At 50.9% G+C, this 19,654-nt stretch overlaps 1 protein-coding gene across 1 annotated transcript in view; it reads right to left on the bottom strand.

Moving 5' to 3' along the window:
• Positions 1-19,654, bottom strand: part of LOC137345672 (protein phosphatase 1 regulatory subunit 1A-like) — a 191,383-nt gene that overhangs the window by 17,673 nt on the left and 154,056 nt on the right. Inside the window, exons 4-5 of the mRNA XM_068008936.1 lie at positions 17,496-17,559; positions 14,383-14,509 (exon numbers count right to left, since the gene is read on the bottom strand). Coding sequence (XP_067865037.1) covers positions 14,400-14,509; positions 17,496-17,559 — 174 coding nt within the window. The 3' untranslated portion in view covers positions 14,383-14,399. The remainder of the gene's footprint in view (positions 1-14,382; positions 14,510-17,495; positions 17,560-19,654) is intronic.

Below are 19,654 nucleotides of genomic sequence, written 5' to 3'. Positions count from 1 at the left end.
CCACACTGTTATAGGTAGGTTCACTACAGCCACACTGTTATAGGCAGGTTCACTACAGCCACACTGTTATAGGCAGGTTCACTACAGCCACACTGTGATAGGCAGGTTCACTATAGCCACACTGTTATAGGCAGGTTCACTGTAGCCACACTGTTATAGGCAGGTTCACTGTAGCCACACTGTTACAGGCAGGTACACTACAGCCACACTGTTATAGGCAAGTTCACTATAGCCACAGTGCTTTGGGCAGGTTCACGACAGCCATACTGTTATAGGCAGGTTCACTGTGGCCACACTGTTATATGCAGGTTCACTATAGCCACACTGTTTTAGGATGGTTCACGATAGCCACACTGCTACGGGCAGGTTCACTATTGCCACACTGTTATGGGCAGGTTCACTATTGCCACACTGTTATAGGCAGGTTCACTACAGCCACACTGCTATAGGCAGGTTCACGAAAGCCACACTATTATCGGCAGGTTCACTATAGCCACACTGTTCTAGGCAGGTTCACTATAGCCACACTGTTATAGGCAGGTTCACTACAGCCACACTGTTCTAGTCAGGTTCACTACAGCCACACTGTTGTAGGCAGGTTCACTATAGCCACACTGTTATAGGCAGGTTCACTATAGCCACACTGTTCTAGGCAGGTTCACTACAGCCACACTGTTACTGGCATGTTCACTCTAGCCACACTGCTGCGGGCAGGTTCACTACAGCCACACTGTTCCAGGCAGGTTCACTGCAGCCACACTGTTCCAGGCAGGTTCATTATAGCCACACTGTTATAGGCAGGTTCACTACAGCCACACTGCTATAGGCAGGTTCACTATATGCACACTGCTATAGGCAAGTTCACTACAGCCACACTGTTATAGGCAGATTCATTATAGCCACACTGTTATAGGCAGGTTCACTATAGCCACACTGCAATAGGCAGGTTCACTACAGCCACACTGCTATAGGCAGGTTCACTATATGCACACTGCGTTAGGCAGGTTCACTATAGCCACACTGTTCCAGGCAGGTTCACTACAGCCACACTGTTATAGGCATGTTCACTACAGCCACACTGTTATAGGCAGGTTCACTAAAGCCACACTGTTATAGGCAGGTTCACTAAAGCCACACTGTTATAGGTAAGTTCACTACAGCCACACTGTTATAGGCAGGTTCACTACAGCCACACTGTTAAAAGGCAGGTTCACTAAAGCCACACTGTTTTAGGCATGTTCACTACAGCCACACTGTTATAGGCAGGTTCACTAAAGCCACACTGTTATAGGCAGGTTCACTAAAGCCACACTGTTATAGGTAGGTTCACTACAGCCACACTGCTGTAGGCATGTTCACGACAGCCACACTGTTATAGGCAGGTTCACTACAGCCACATTGTTATAGGCAGGTTCACTACAGCCACACTGTTATCGGCAGGTTTACTACAGCCACAGTGCTATGGACAGTTTCACTATTGCCACACTGTTATCGTCAGGTTCACTACAGCCACACTGTTATCGGCAGGTTCACTATTGCCACACTGCTATGGGCAGGTTCACTATTGCCACAGTGCTTTGGGCAGGTTCACTACAGCCACACTGTTATAGGCAGGTTCACTATAGCCACACTGCTATTGGCAGGTTCACACGAGCCACAGTGTTTTGGGCAGGTTCACGACAGCCACACTGTTTTAGGCAGGTTCATTATAGCCACACTGCTATAGGCAGGTTCATTATAGCCACAGTGCTTTGGGCAGGTTCACGATAGCCACACTGTTATAGGCAGGTTCACTATCACCACACTGTTATAGGCAGGTTCACTATAGCCACACTGTTATAGGCAGGTTCACTATAGCCACACTGTTATAGGCAGGTTCACTATAGCCACAGTGCTTTGGGCAGGTTCACTGCAGCCACGCTGTTATAGGCAGGTTCACTACAGCCACACTGTTATAGGCAGGTTCACTATAGCCACACTGTTCTCGGCAGGTTCACTATAGCCACACTGTTATAGGCAGGTTCACTACAGCCACACTGTTATAGGCAGGTTCACTGCAGCCACACTGTTATAGGCAGGATCACTGCAGCCACACTGTTCTAGGCAGGTTCACTATAGCCACACTGTTATAGGCAGGTTCACTAAAGCCACACTGTTATCGGCAGGTTCACTATAGCCACACTGTTATAGGCAGGTTCACTACAGCCACACTGTTATAGGCAGGTTCACTATAGCCACACTGTTCTAGGCAGGTTCACTACAGCCACACTGTTATCGACAGGTTCACTACAGCCACACTGCTGCAGGCAGGTTCACTATCGCCACAATACTTTGGGAAGTTTCATTATAGCCACAGTGCTATGGACAGGTTCACTATTGCCACACTGTTATCGTCAGGTTCACTACAGCCACACTGTTATCGGCAGGTTCACTATTGCCACACTGCTATGGGCAGGTTCACTATTGCCACAGTGCTTTGGGCAGGTTCACTACAGCCACACTGTTATAGGCAGGTTCACTATAGCCACACTGCTATTGGCAGGTTCACACTAGCCACAGTGTTTTGGGCAGGTTCACGACAGCCACAGTGTTTTAGGCAGGTTCATTATAGCCACAGTGCTTTGGGCAGGTTCACGATAGCCACACTGTTATAGGCAGGTTCACTATCACCACACTGTTATAGGCAGGTTCACTATAGCCACACTGTTATAGGCAGGTTCACTATAGCCACACTGTTATAGGCAGGTTCACTATAGCCACAGTGCTTTGGGCAGGTTCACTATTGCCACACTGTTATCGTCAGGTTCACTACAGCCACACTGTTATCGGCAGGTTCACTATTGCCACACTGCTATGGGCAGGTTCACTATTGCCACAGTGCTTTGGGCAGGTTCACTACAGCCACACTGTTATAGGCAGGTTCACTATAGCCACACTGCTATTGGCAGGTTCACACTAGCCACAGTGTTTTGGGCAGGTTCACGACAGCCACACTGTTTTAGGCAGGTTCATTATAGCCACAGTGCTTTGGGCAGGTTCACTATCGCCACACTGTTATAGGCAGGTTCACTATCACCACACTGTTATAGGCAGGTTCACTATAGCCACACTGTTATAGGCAGGTTCACTATAGCCACACTGTTATAGGCAGGTTCACTATAGCCACAGTGCTTTGGGCAGGTTCACTGCAGCCACGCTGTTATAGGCAGGTTCACTGCAGCCACACTGTTCTAGGCAGGTTCACTGCAGCCACACTGTTCTAGGCAGGTTCACTATAGCCACACTGTTATAGGCAGGTTCACTAAAGCCACACTGTTATCGGCAGGTTCACTATAGCCACACTGTTATAGGCAGGTTCACTACAGCCACACTGTTATAGGCAGGTTCACTATAGCCACACTGTTATAGGCAGGTTCACTACAGCCATACTGTTATAGGCAGGTTCACTACAGCCACACTGCTATAGGCAGGTTCACTACAGCCACACTGTTACAGGCAGGTTCACTACAGCCACACTGTTATAGGCAGGTTCACTGCAGCCACACTGTTATAGGCAGATTCACGATAGCCACACTGTTATAGGCAGGTTCACTATAGCCACACTGTTACTGGCAGGTTCACTATAGGCACACTGTTCTAGGCAGGTTCACTATAGCCACACTGTTCTAGGCAGGTTCACTACAGCCACACTGTTCTAGGCAGGTTCACTACAGCCACACTGTTACTGGCAGGTTCACTATAGCCACACTGCTACGGGCAGGTTCACTACAGCCACACTGTTATAGGCAGGTTCATTATAGCCACACTGTTATAGGCAGATTCATTATAGCCACACTGTTATAGGCAGGTTCACTTTAGCCACACTGCAATAGGCAGGGTCACTACAGCCACACTGCTATAGGCAGGTTCACTATATGCACACTGCGTTATGCAGGTTCACTATAGCCACACTGTTCCAGGCAGGTTCACTACAGCCACACTGTTATAGGCATGTTCACTACAGCCACACTGTTATAGGCAGGTTCACTACAGCCACACTGTTAAAAGGCAGGTTCACTAAAGCCACACTGTTATAGGTAGGTTCACTACAGCCACACTGTTATCGGCAGGTTCACTACAGCCACACTGTTATAGGCAGGTTCACTACAGCCACACTGTTATCGGCAGGTTCACTATAGCCACACTGTTATAGGCAGGTTCACTAAAGTCACACTGTTATCGGCAGGTTCACTGCAGCCACACTGTTATCGGCAGGTACACTATAGCCACACTGCTATGGGCAGGTTCACTATTGCCACAGTGCTTTGGGCAGGTTCACTACAGCCACACTGTTATAGGCAGGTTCACTATAGCCACACTGCTATTGGCAGGTTCACTATAGCCACAGTGCTTTGGGCAGGTTCACTGCAGCCACGCTGTTATAGGCAGGTTCACTATAGCCACAGTGTTTTGGGCAGGTTCACGACAGCCACACTGTTATAGGCAGGTTCACTATAGCCACACTGTTATAGGCAGGTTCACGATAGCCACACTGTTATAGGCAGGTTCACTATAGCCACACTGTTATAGGCAGGTTCTCTGCAGCCACGCTGTTATAGGCAGGTTCACTGCAGCCACGCTGTTATAGGCAGGTTCACTACAGCCACACTGTTATAGGCAGGTTCACTGCAGCCACACTGTTATAGGCAGGTTCACTACAGCCACACTGTTATAGGCAGGTTCACTATAGCCACACTGTTATAGGCAGGTTCACTGCAGCCACACTGTTATTGGCAGGTTCACTATAGTCACACTGTTATAGGCAGGTTCACTGCAGCCACACTGTTATTGGCAGGTTCACTATAGCCACACTGTTATTGGCAGGTTCACTACAGCCACACTGTTATAGGCAGGTTCACTACAGCCACACTGTTATAGGCAGATTCACTATAGCCACACTGTGATAGGCAGGTTTACTATTGCCACAGTGCTTTTGGCAGGTTCACTATAGCCACACTGTTATAGGCAGGTTCACTACAGCCACACTGTTATCGGCAGGTTCACTGCAGCCACACTGTTACAGGCAGGTTCAATGCAGCCACACTGCCATGGACGGGTTCACTGCAGCCACACTGCCAGGGACGGGTTCACTCTAGCCACACTGTTATAGGCATTTTCACTGCAGCCACACTGTTTTCGGCAGGTTCACTACAGCCACACTGTTATAGGCAGGTTCACTGCAGCCACACTGTTTTTGGCAGGTTCACTACAGCCACACTGTTATAGGCTGCTTCACTATAGCCACACTGTTATAGGCAGGTTCACTACAGCCACACTGTTATAGGCAGTTTCACTACAGCCACACTGTTATTGGCAGGTTCACTATAGCCACAGTGCTTTGGGCAGGTTCACTATAGCCACACTGTTATAGGCAGGTTCACTTCAGCCACACTGTTATAGGCAGGTTCACTGCAGCCACACTGTTATTGGAAGGTTCACTACAGCCGCACTGTTATAGGCTGCTTCACTATAGCCACACTGTTATAGGCAGGTTCACTACAGCCACACTGTTATAGGCAGGTTCACTACAGCCACACTGTTATAGGCAGGTTCACTTCAGCCACACTGTTATAGGCAGGTTCACTGCAGCCACACTGTTATTGGAAGGTTCACTACAGCCGCACTGTTATAGGCTGGTTCACTATAGCCACACTGTTATCGGCAGGTTCACTACAGCCACACTGTTATAGGCAGGTTCACTCTCGCCACACTGTTATAGGCAGGTTCACTATAGCCACACTGTTATAGGCAGGTTCACTGCAGCCACACTGTTATTGGCAGGTTCACTATAGTCACACTGTTATAGGCAGGTTCACTACAGCCACACTGTTATTGGCAGGTTCACTATAGCCACAGTGCTTTGGGCAGGTTCACTACAGCCACACTGCAATGGGCAGGTTCACTATAGCCACACTGTTATAGGCAGGTTCACTTCAGCCCCACTGTTATAGGCAGGTTCACTGCAGCCACACTGTTATTGGAAGGTTCACTACAGCCGCACTGTTATAGGCTGGTTCAGTATAGCCACACTGTTATAGGCAGGTTCACTACAGCCACGCTGTTATAGGCAGGTTCACTACAGCCACACTGTTATAGGCAGGTTCACTACAGCCACACTGTTATAGGCAGGTTCACTACAGTCACACTGTTATCGGCAGGTTTACTATTGCCACAGTGCTTTGGGCAGGTTCACTATAGCCACACTGTTATAGGCAGGTTCACAATAGCCACAGTGTTTTGGGCAGGTTCACTACAGCCACACTGTTATAGGCAGGTTCACTTCAGCCACACTGTTATAGGCAGGTTCACTGCAGCCACACTGTTATTGGAAGGTTCACTACAGCCGCACTGTTATAGGCTGGTTCAGTATAGCCACACTGTTATAGGCAGGTTCACTACAGCCACGCTGTTATAGGCAGGTTCACTACAGCCACACTGTTATAGGCAGGTTCACTACAGCCACACTGTTATAGGCAGGTTCACTACAGTCACACTGTTATCGGCAGGTTTACTATTGCCACAGTGCTTTGGGCAGGTTCACTATAGCCACACTGTTATAGGCAGGTTCACAATAGCCACAGTGTTTTGGGCAGGTTCACTATAGCCACACTGCCATGGACGGGTTCACTCCAGCCACACTGTTATAGGCAGGGTCACTGCAACCACACTGTTATAGGCAGGTTCACTGCAGCCACACTGTTCTAGGCAGGTTCACTGCAGCCACACTGTTCTAGGCAGGTTCACTGCAGCCACACTGTTATAGGCAGGTTCACTGCAGCCACACTGTTATTGGCAGGTTCACTGCAGCCACACTGTTATAGGCAGGTTCACTACAGCCGCACTGTTACAGGCAGGTTCACGAGAGCCACACTGCCATGGACGGGTTCACTACAGCCACCGTGCTATGGACACATTCAAAATAGATACATTGCTCTGCACAGCTTCCATTATAGTAATAAGATAGATGCTCTAGTGGCATGAATATTGGTAAATGTACCAGATCCAAGTACCATTAGAGAGACATGGTTACAAGGAGATCAAGGTTGGGAAATAAATATTCCAGAGTACACCAATATTTCTGAGAGTCAGACAGAATGGCAAAGGAGGAGTGTTCGCCCTGATAATAAAGGGTGACATAAAGGCATTAATAAGAAGGTCTCAGAAGAGCATGAAGTAGAATCAGTTTTGGTAGAAATTAGACAGGTAGAAATAACAGGAGTCAGAAAACACTGGTGGGAGTAGTTTATAGGATCCCTAACAGTAGTTATATTATTGCAAAGATCATTAAATGGCAAATTAATGGAGCATGTAAAAAGGTAATGTATTAATTGTGAGGGATTTTATTCTGCACATAAACTGGGATAATCAAATTGGCAACAGTTATCTAGAAGATGAATTTGTAGAATGTTTTTGTGACAGTTTCTTGGAGCAATACATTATAGACTGACTAGGGATAAAGGTATCTTAGTTTAACTTAACATGCAATTCAATAGTATGATCACTATTTCCCAGTGGAACCTTTACTACAACATTGCTTATTAACCCTGCTTCATTGCACATTATAATATTGACTTGTCGCAAAGACAGGAGAAATCATCTTGGGGAATGAAGAAATGGCAGAGAAATTGAACAAGTATTTTGTATCTGTCTTAACTGTGGACGACGCTAGTTCCATACCAGAAATAGGCAGTAACCTAGGGGCGAAAATGAGTGAGGAAATTAAGGATATTGATAACAGCCGAGAAAAAGTATTGGAGAAACCTGAGGGACTGAAATCTGACAAGTCCCTGGGACCTGATGGCCTACACCCTAGGGTTCTAAAAGAGATAGCTGCAGAGATAGCGGATGCACTGGCTATGATTTTGCAGATTTGCTTAGATTCAGGAATGATCCCATCATATTGGAAGTTGACAAATGTTACACTGCTTTTCAAAAAAGGAGTTCGAGAGAAAGCAGGGAACTACAGGCTAGTTAGCCGAACATCAGGTGTTGGGAAGATGCTGGAAAGTATTATTAAGGGAGTCTTCACAGTGCACTTGGAAAGCACAGTATGGTTAGAACAAGGCTGAATGGTTTTACTAAAGAGAGATCCTGTTTTACAAATTTATTAGTTTTTTGAGGATGTAACTAGTAAGGTAGATAAAGGGGAACCAGTAGATGTAGTATACCTGGATTTCCAAAAGGCATTGATAAGGTGCCACATAAAAGATTAATAGGCAAGATAAGGGCTTATGGTGTTTGGGGTAATATATTAACGTGGATAGAGGATTGGTTAACAGACAGGAGGCAGAGAGTGGTGTTGACAGGCAGTGAATAGTGGGGTGCTGCAAGGATCAGTGCTGGGGCCTCAACTATTTACACTCTATATTCATGACTTGGATGAAGAGACAGAGAGTGATGAATCTAAGTTTTCTGATGATATAAAGCTTGGTGGAAAGGTAAGCTGTGGGGAGGATGTAGAGATCTGCAAAGAGATATACACAGGTTAAGTGAGTGGGCAACAAGATGGCAAATGGAGTATAATGTAGGGAAGTGTGAAGCCGTTCATTTTAGTCGTAAAAATAGAAAAGCAGAATATTTTTTAAAAGGTGTGAAACTGTTAAGTGTTGATGTTCAGAGTCACTTGTGGGTACTCGTACAAGGAACATACAAAGTTAACATGCAGGTGGAGCAGGCTATTAGGAAGGCAAATGGCATGTTGGCCTTTATTGCAAGGGGATTGGAGTACAGGAATAAAGAAGTCTTAATAAAACTGTACAGGGTTTTGGTGAGATTGTACCTGGAATACTGTGTGCAGTTTTGGTCTCAACATTTCAGAAAAGATACACTTCCACTGGAGGCAGTGCAGCGAAGATTTATTAGATTGGTCCCTGGGATGAGGGGGTTGTCCTATAATGAGAGGCTGAGTAAATTGGGTCTATATTCTCTGGTGTTTAGAAGAATGAGAGGCGATCTAATTGAGACATACAAGATTCTGAAAGGGCTTGATAGGATAGAAGCTGAGAGATTGTTCCCACTGGTCAGGGAATCTAGAACACAGGGACACAGTCTCAGGATAAGGGGCCAATCATTCAGGACCGAGATGAGGAGAAATAACTTCACTCAAAGGGTTGTGAATCTTTGGAATTCTCTACCCCAGAGGGTTGTGGATGCTCCATCATTGAATATATTTAAGGCTGGGATAGATAGATGTTTGGTCTCGCACAGCATCAAAGGATATGAGGAGTGGGCAGGAAAGTGGAATTGAAGCCCAAGAACAGCTATGATAATATTGAATGGCAGAGAAGGCTTGATAGGTCATATGGTCAACATTTGAAGCTATTTCTTGTGTCCTTGTGTTCTCACACAGTGACAGGGTCTACAGACTCGCACAGTGACAGGGTCTGCAGACTCCCGCAGTGACAGGGTCTGCAGACTCCCGCAGTGACAGGGTCTACAGACACACCACAGTGACACGGGTCTACAGACTCCCACAGTGACAGGGTCCACAGACACACCACAGTGACAGGGTCTACAGACTCACCACAGTGACAGGGTCTACAGACTCACCACAGTGACAGGGTCCACAGACTCCCCACAGTGACAGGGTCTACAGACTCCCCACAGTGACAGGGTCTACAGACTCACCACAGTGACACGGGTCTACAGACTCACCACAGTGACACGGGTCCACAGACTCCCCACAGTGACAGGGTCTACAGACTCCCCACAGTGACAGGGTCTACAGACTCACCACAGTGACAGGGTCCACAGACACACCACAGTGACAGGGTCTACAGACTCACCACAGTGACAGGGTCTACAGACACACCACAGTGACAGGGTCTACAGACTCACCACAGTGACAGGGTCTACAGACTCACCACAGTGACAGGGTCTACAGACTCCCCACAGTGACAGGGTCTACAGACTCACCACAGTGACAGGGTCCACAGACACACCACAGTGACAGGGTCTACAGACTCACCACAGTGACAGGGTCTACAGACTCACCACAGTGACAGGGTCCACAGACTCCCCACAGTGACAGGGTCTACAGACTCCCCACAGTGACAGGGTCTACAGACACACCACAGTGACAGTGTCCACAGACTCACCACAGCTACAGGATCTACAGACTCACCACAGTGACAGGGTCTACAGACTCACCACGGTGACAGGGTCCACAGACTCACCACAGTTACAGGGTCCACAGACTCCCGCAGTGACAGGGTCTACAGACTCACCACAGTTACAGGGTCCACAGACTCCTGCAGTGACAGGGTCTACAGACTCACCACAGTGACAGGGTCTACAGACTCACCACAGTGACAGGGTCCACAGACTCACCACAGTTACAGGGTCTACAGACTCACCACAGTGACACGGGTCTACAGACTCACCACAGTGACAGGGTCTACAGACACACCACAGTGACAGGGTCTACAGACACTCAGACAGAGACAGGGTATACAGACACTCAGACAGTGAGAGGGTATACTGACGCTCAGACAGTGACAGGGTCTACAGACACACAGACAGAGACAGGGTATACTGACACACAGACAGTAACAGGGTATACAGACACTCAGACAGTGACAGGGTATACAGACACACAGACAGAGACAGGGTAGACTGACACTCAGACAGAGACAGGGTCCACAGACACACAGACAGTGACAGAGTCTACAGACACTCAGACAGAGACAGGGTATACAGACACTCAGACAGTGACAGGGTCTACAGACACTCAGACAGAGACAGGGTATACAGACACTCAGACAGTGACAGGGTATACAGACACTCAGACAGTGACAGGGTCGACAGACACACAGACAGAGACAGGGTATACTGACACTCAGACAGAGACAGGGTCGACAGACACACAGACAGTGACAGAGTCTACAGACACTCAGACAGAGACAGGGTATACAGACACTCAGACAGTGACAGGGTATACAGACACACAGACAGAGACAGGGTATACAGACACTCATACAGAGACAGGGTATACAGACACTCATACAGGGTATACAGACACTCAGACAGAGACAGGGTATACTGACACTCAGACAGAGACAGGGTATACAGCCACTCAGACTGAGACAGGGTATACAGACACTCAGACAGTGACAGGGTATACAGACACTCAGACAGTGACAGGGTATACTGACACTCAGACAGAGACAGGGTATACAGACACACAGACAGTGACAGGATATACTGACACACAGACAGTGACAGGGTATACAGACACTCAGACAGTGACAGGGTATACTGACACACAGACAGTGACAGGGTATACAGACACACAGACAGTGACAGGGTATACTGGCACTCAGACAGAGACAGACTGTCTTAGATCGGACCTAGATGAGCAGGAGTAAGATTAGCAGCATCAGTAGCTGCAAGATTCAGTACCAGGAGCAGGGAAGGGGAGGAGCAGGGAGGGGGAGGAGCAGAGAGGGGGAGGAGGAGGGAGGAGAGAGGGGGAGGAGCAGGGAGGGGTGGGAGGAGGGAGGGGGAGTCGCGGGGGGAGCAGGGAGGGAGGGGGAGTCGCGGGGGGAAGAAGCAGGGAGAGGGAGTCGCAAGGAGGGGGAGGAGCAGTGAGGGCGAGGAGAAGGGAGGGGGAGTAGCAGGGAGAGGGAGGAGGAGGGGGGAGGAGGAGGGTGGAGGAGGGGGGAGGAGGAGGGTGGAGGGAGGGTGGAGGGTGGAGGGTGGAGGGAGGGGGAGTCGCAGGGAGGGGGAGGAGGATGGAGTGGGAGTAGCAGGGAGCGGCAGGAGCAGGGATGGGGAGTCGCAGGGATGGGGAGGGAGGGGGAGGAGCAGGGAGGAGGAGGGAGGAGGAGGGAGGGGGAGCAGCAGGGAGGGGGAGGAGCAGGGAGGGGTTAGGAGGGAGTGGGAGAAGCAGGGAGGGGGAGGAGGATGGAAGGGGAGTATCAGGCAGGGGGAGCAGCAGGGTGGGGGAGCAGCAGGGAGGAGGAGGGAGTGGGAGTGGCAGGGAGCGGGAGGAGCAGGGAGGGGGAGGAGCAGAGAGGGGAACAGCAGAGAGTGGGAGAGCAGGGAGGGGGAGGAGCAGAGAGGGGAACAGCAGAGAGGGGAGGGGGAGGAGCAGAGAGGGGGAGAACAGGGAGGGGGACAGCAGGGAGGGGGACAGCAGAGAGGAGGAGCAGCAGGGAGGGGGAGAGCAGAGAGGAGGAGCAGCAGGGAGGGGGAGGAGCAGCAGGGAGGGGGAGCAGCAGGGAGGGGGAGGAGCAGGGAGGGGGACAGCAGAGAGGGGGAGCAGCAGAGAGGGGGAGCAGCAGGGAGGGGGAGAGTAGGGAGGGGGAGAGTAGGGAGGGGGAGCAGCAGGGAGGGGGAGCAGCAGGGAGGGGGAGCAACAGGGAGGGGGAGCAGCAGGGAGGGGGAGCATGCAGGGAGGGGGAGAGCGGGTGGGGGAGAGCGGGGGGGGGAGAGCGGGGAGGGGGAGCAGCAGGGAGGGGGAGAGCAGGGAGGGGGAGAGCAGGGGGGGGAGCAGCAGGGAGGGGGAGCAGCAGGGAGGGGGAGCAGCAGGGAGGGGGAGAGCAGGGAGGGGGAAGAGCAGGGAGGGGGAGAGCAGGGGGGGAGTTGCTCGGAGGGGGACAGCAGAGAGGGGGAGAGCAGAGAGGAGGAGCAGCAGGGAGGGGGAGAGCAGAGAGGGGGACAGTAGGGAGGGGGAGCAGCAGGGAGGGGGAGAGCAGGGAGGGAGAGCAGCAGGGAGGGGGAGAGCAGGGAGGGGGAGCAGCAGGGAGGGGGAGCAGCAGGGAGGGGGACAGTAGGGAGGGGGACAGTAGGGAGGGGGAGCAGCAGTGAGGGGGAGCAGCAGGGAGGGGAGCAGCAGAGAGGGGGAGCAGCAGGGAGGGGGAGCAGCAGGGAGGGGGACAGTAGGGAGGGGGAGCAGCAGTGAGGGGGAGCAGCAGTGAGGGGGAGCAGCAGGGAGGGGAGCAGCAGAGAGGGGAGCAGCAGAGAGGGGGAGCAGCAGGGAGGGGGAGCAGCAGGGAGGGGGACAGCAGGGAGGGGGAGCAGCAGGGAGGGGGAGCAGCAGGGAGGGGGAGCAGCAGGGAGGAGGACAGCAGAGAGGGGGAGCAGCAGGGAGGGGGAGCAGCAGGGAGGAGGACAGCAGAGAGGGGGAGCAGCAGAGAGGAGGAGCAGCAGGGAGGGGGACTGCAGGGAGGGGGAGCAGCAGGGAGGGGGAGCAGCAGGGAGGGGGAGAGCAGGGAGGGGGAGGAGGAGGAGGAGGGAGGGGGAGTTGCAGAGAGGAGGAGGAGGAGGGAGAGGGAGTAGCAGAGACAGGGAGGAGGAGGGAGAGGGAGTAGCAGAGAGGGGGAGGAGGAGGAGGGAGAGGGAGTAGCAGGGAGGAGTGGAGCAGAGAGGGGCAGCAGGGACGGGAGCAGCAGGGAGGGGCAGCATGAGGAGGAAGGTCCCAGGAGACAGTAGCTGTGACAGGGAGAGCTGAGTTCCTGGACGTTTCGGACACCCCTGCCTCAAGATGCTCGGGGTGTTGAATCTGACCTCTGCATTGTTCTGGTAGAAGAGCTGCCCCCTGCTGGACCTGATAGTTTCCCAGTGATTGTCATCGTGATCACACCCATTCGCTTTTGCCTGCAGATCCTTCCAGGACTCTGACAGAGAAATCGCCCGGGTCTCGCTGCCAGAAGCCCACAGAGAGGCAGGTACCTGATGGCTTCACTTGTGATGAAGCCAGTCAGAATGAGCAGGTGTTATGTTTTAAATCTATGGCTGGCCTCCCACAGATGCAAGGCAGAACTGACCACACAAATGTGGCAAGCAGGGCATCCCACAATCACCCAGGAGTACATCTTCATCAATGTGCCGATGCTGTGAAACCACAAGTAGATATTTCTGCAGCTGTGCCCAGGATTCCCAGCGGGAGTTGTTCTGATGCTTTCACTGTGCTGCAGTCCCAGCTCCCTGACACCCCTGGACTTCCAGACAGACGTAGAAGGTGATTGTGAGGAGACAAAAGATACGTGCTTTAAACTAGGCTGATAACACTTGTCAAAAACCAGCCGAATGAAATTGAATAGCAGTACAACGACAGCCCTGTGACCACCAGATATGTCATTGAGCAAGCCATTGACGTGGTGAAAATACATTTCAGTGCCTGGACAGATCTGGATGTGCTCTACCATAAGCAGTATCCAGAACCTGCAGAATGATCCTGGTGTGTTGTCCCCTGCACTGCGGTATGCAGGTGAGACAGGGATCATTTACACAACACTTGACTAACATTTGTTTTTTGTCGAGTGGTTCGATTAACAGATATTGACTTGTTCATTCAATAGCAATACCCAGCAACATTTAACATGCAATCAGCTCATTTACCTGCTTCATAAAGAGCCTCACTCTCTTTGTACACTCGGAGAATTCTCAGTGAGAGGACATGCTGCTTCCTGCTGCACACTGCAGCCTGCAGTATCTGGACTGTCATCTGGATCCAACTCCTGGATTTCTGTAACAGGACAGAAGAGACGTGAATGTACAGTCAACCTGTCAATAGAGAACACACTAAATATCTCTCACCACATCAGTCTTCACAGCCACATTAAAGAGAGAGGGCACAGCAATGGGATAGAGTGGACTGAACAGGACAGTAAAGTGGGTTAGATGCAGTGTTTTTAACTCAAGGACTCAAGTTCAAATTTATCCCTGATCTATTTGTTGGGATGGAGCAGCAGCAGTGAGATCATTGCACGGTCAGTTTATTATAGAGGCACAGCCCTAACCCATTCACTCTGCACAATACCCATAGATTCAGACTGCAAAATATATTCACAGCTCCCAACTCCTGTTAAACCCCCAATACCCCCTAAACTCCCCTAATACTCCCAACTCTCCCAAAACCCCCTAAACTTCCCCAACACCCCCAACACCCCCAACCTATTCACTCTGCACAATACCCATAGCATTTAGACTGCAAAATACATTCACAGTTCCCAACTCCCCCAAACCTCATAAACCCATCCGCCCAAACCCGCAAACCCCCCAAACACCAAAATACCACCAAACCACCCCCAAACCCCTAAAATTCCCAAATTACTCAACTCCCCCAAACCCCCCCAAGGCCCCTAAACCTCCCACCCCTCCCACATCCCCTTCACACTACCCAAGTCCCTTCACACTACCCAAACCCCTTCAGTTTGAATTGACTGTAATAACCCACTGCACCACCCAATCTCAGAGTGTGAAAGGATAGTTTGATAACCCACTGCACCACCTAGTCCCACAGTGTAAAGGGCAGTGTGATAACCCACTGTGCCAGTCAGTCCCACGGTGTAAAGGGCACTGCGATAACCCACTGTGCCAGCCAGTCCCACGGTGTAAAGGGCAGTGTGATAACCCACTGTGCCAGCCAGTCCCACGGTGTAAAGGGCAGTGTGATAACCCACTGTGCCAGCCAGTCCCACGGTGTAAAGGGCAGTGCGATAACCCACTGTGCCAGCCAGTCCCACGGTGGAAAGGGCAGTGTGATAACCCACTGTGCCAGGCAGTCCCATGGTGTAAAGGGCAGTGTGATAACCCACTGTGCCAGTCAGTCCCACGGTGTAAAGGGCACTGCGATAACCCACTGTGCCAGCCAGTCCCACGGCGTAAAGGGCAGTGTGATAACCCACTGTGCCTACCAGTCCCATGTTGTAAAGGGCAGTGTGATAACCCACTGTGCCAGCCAGTCACACGGTGTAAAGGGCAGTGCGATAACCCACTGTGCCAGCCAGTCCCACGGTGTAAAGGGCAGTGCGATAACCCACTGTGCCAGCCAGTCCCATGGTGTGGACTGCAGTGCGATAACCCACTGTGCCAGCCAGTTCCACGGTGTAAAGGGCACTGCGATAACCCACTGTGCCAGCCAGTCCCACGGTGTAAAGGGCACTGCGATAACCCACTGTGCCAGCCAGTCCCATGTTGTAAAGGGCAGTGTGATAACCCACTGTGCCAGCCAGTCCCAATGAGTAAAGGGCAGTGTGATAACCCACTGTGCCAGCCAGTCCCACGGTGTAAAGGGCAGTGTGATTACCCACTGTGCCAGCCAGTCCCACGGTGTAAAGGGCACTGCGATAACCCACTGTGCCAGCCAGTCCCACGGTGTAAAGGGCACTGCGATAACCCACTGTGCCAGCCAGTCCCACGGTGTAAAGGGCAGTGTGATAACCCACTGTGCCAGCCAGTCCCATGGTGTAAAGGGCACTGTGATAACCCACTGTGCCAGCCACTCCCACGGTGTAAAGGGCACTGTGATAACCCACTGTGCCAGCCAGTCCCACGATGCAAAGGGCAGTGTGATAACTCACTGTGCCAGCCAGTCCCACGGTGTAAAGGGCAGTGTGATAACCCACTGTGCCAGCCAGTCCCACGGTGTAAAGGGCAGTGTGATAGCCCACTGTGCCAGCCAGTCCCACGGTGTAAAGGGCAGTGTGATAACCCACTGTGCCAGCCAGTCCCACGGTGTAAAGGGCACTGTGATAACCCACTGTGCAAGCCAGTCCCATGGTGTGAAGGGCACTGTGATAACCCACTGTGCAAGCTTGTCCCACGGTGTAAAGGGCAGTGTGATAACCCACTGTGCCAGCCAGTCCCACGGTGTAAAGGGCAGTGCGATAACCCACTGTGCCAGCCAGTCCCACGGAGTAAAGGGCAGTGCGATAACCCACTGTGCCAGCCAGTCCCACGGTGTAAAGGGCAGTGCGATAACCCACTGTGCCAGCCAGTCCCACGGTGTAAAGGGCAGTGTGATAACCCACTGTGCCAGCCAGTCCCACGGTGTAAAGGGCAGTGCGATAACCCACTGTGTCAGCCAGTCCCATGGTGTAGACTGCAGTGCGATAACCCAATGTGCCAGCCAGTCCCATGGTGTAAAGGGCAGTTTGATAACGCACTGTGCCAGCCAGTCCCACGGTGTAAAGGGCAGTGTGATAACCCACTGTGCCAGCCAGTCCGACGGTGTAAAGGGCACTGTGATAACCCACTGTGCCAGCCAGTCCCATGGTTTAAAGGGCAGTGCGATAACCCACTGTGCCAGCCAGTCCCACGGTGTAAAGGGCAGTGTGATAACCCACTGTGCCAGCCAGTCCCACGGTGTAAAGGGCACTGTGATAAACCACTGTGCCAGCCAGTCCCATGGTGTAAAGGGCAGTGTGATAACCCACTGTGCCAGCCAGTCCCACGGTGTAAAGGGCAGTGTGATAACCCACTGTGCCAGCCAGTCCCATGATGTAAAGGGCAGTGCGATAACCCACTGTGCCAGCCAGTCCCATGGTGTAAAGGGCAGAGCGATAACCCACTGTGCCAGCCAGTCCCACAGAGTAAAGGGCACTGTGATAACCCACTCTACTGTCCAGCTCCTCATGCAGAAGGTATATGTGATAAGCCAATGGTCATAAAGTGTAAGTGTCCTGGCACGGCTGCAGTTCTGTCCAGTGGTCATCATCTTGTCGATGTACCTGCCACAGTTGCCGTTGTCGTAAAGCTCCTTCGTTTTTCTTTATGGAAGGATGTTTTGGAGGGCTGGAAGAAATATGGCAACCTGTTAATTTCGGGCAATGTCAATTTACAATAGAATCACATGCTGTTCGTCATCAGTAAAATCTCCCAGGACTGAAAAACCAGCCACCTTTTATCTGAATTGTTGGTCAGATTTCCCAGCTGACGTGAGGGAGCTGCAGCATTGAAGAGCAGACTGAGTGCCTGCAGTACAGCTTAGTTACTGGTATTCAGCAGGAGTCTCACCCGTCCACTCACCATCCACAATAATCTGGACATAATGATCTCCCTTCACTTCTGATTTACCCAGGTCACAGACGTTCATTTGCTGCAGTGAATTGGTCCATAATCAGGAAAATGTGGGGAAAGGGGAAGAGGCAATGCTGAATGTCCCACAATCTGAGCCTCACTGTCTGGGTCCTGTGTGCTCTCTGATACGGGTTGGCATTCTGTACTTGGTCCGAATAGTTGTTTTCATGTTTATTTTACCCCAGTACAAAGGAATCGATCATTAACATGTTAACCACTGATTTTGAAATAATGAAAATATAACAGAAATATAACATGAAAATTACAAATTGGAAATTAATATAGGAATTCTGGGAAAACGATCAGAAGCTGCAGCGAAAAGCAAAAGGTCAGATGAAGCATTCAGGGAAAATGATGGCTAATCACCGTGAGGGAATGACACTCACACTGATCAGCGAGGGAATCACACTCACTCACTGATCACTGTGAGGGAATCACTCTCACACTGATCACCGTGAGGGAATCACACTCACACACTGATCACTGTGAGGGAATGACACTCACACTGATCAGCGAGGGAATCACACTCACTCACTGATCACTGTGAGGGAATCACACTCACACACTGATCACTGTGAGGGAATCACAATCACTCACTGATCACCCTGAGGGAATCACACTCACACACTGATCACTGTGAGGGAATCACACTCACACACTGATCATCGTGAGGGAATCACACTCACTCACTGATCACTGTGAGGGAATGACACTCACACTGATCAGCGAGGGAATCACACTCACTCACTGATCACTGTGAGGGAATCACACTCACACACTGATCACTGTGAGGGAATCACACTCACACACTGATCACTGTGAGGGAATCAAAATCACTCACTGATCACCCTGAGGGAATCACACTCACACACTGATCACTGTGAGGGAATCACACTCACACACTGATCACCGTGAGGGAATCACACTCACTCACTGATCACTGTGAGGGAATCACACTCACTCACTGATCACTGTGATGGAATCACACTCACACACTGATCACTGTGAGGGAATCACACTCACTCACTGATCACTGTGAGGGAATCACACTCACACACTGATCACCGTGACGGAATCAAAGACACACACTGATCAATGTGAGGGAATCACACTCACTCACTGATCAGCGTGAGGGAATCACACTCACTCACTGATCACTGTGAAGGAATCACACACACAATGATCACCGTGACAGAATCACACTCACTCACTGATCACTGTGACGGAATCACACTCACTCACTGATCACTGTGAGGGAATCAGAATCACACACTGATCACCCTGAGGGAATCACACTCACACACTGATCACCGTGAGGGAACACACTCACATACTCATCACCATGAGGGAATCACACTCACTCACTGATCACCCTGAGGGAATCACACTCACTCACTGATCACTGTGAGGGAATCACACTCACTCACTGATCACTGTGAGGGAATCACACTCACTCACTGATCACCCTGAGGGAATCACACTCACACACTGATCACCGTGAGGGAACACACTCACATACTCATCACCGTGAGAGAATCACACTCACACTGATCCCCGTGAGGGAATCACACGAACATACTCATCACTGTGAGGGAATCACTCTCACACACTGATCACCGTGAAGGAATCACACTCACATGCTCATCACTGTGAGGGAATCACACTTACTCACTGATCACTGTGAAGGAATCACACTGACTTACTGATCACCGTGAGGGAATCACACTGACTTACTCATCACCGTGAGGGAATCACACTCACATACTCATCACTGTGAGGGAATCACACTCACTCACTGATCACTGTGAGG

The sequence above is a fragment of the Heterodontus francisci genome, chromosome 29 (genome assembly GCF_036365525.1).
Source record: "Heterodontus francisci isolate sHetFra1 chromosome 29, sHetFra1.hap1, whole genome shotgun sequence".
In the NCBI taxonomy this organism is placed as follows: domain Eukaryota; kingdom Metazoa; phylum Chordata; class Chondrichthyes; order Heterodontiformes; family Heterodontidae; genus Heterodontus; species Heterodontus francisci.
This window is presented reverse-complemented; position numbering and strand designations above follow the sequence as displayed.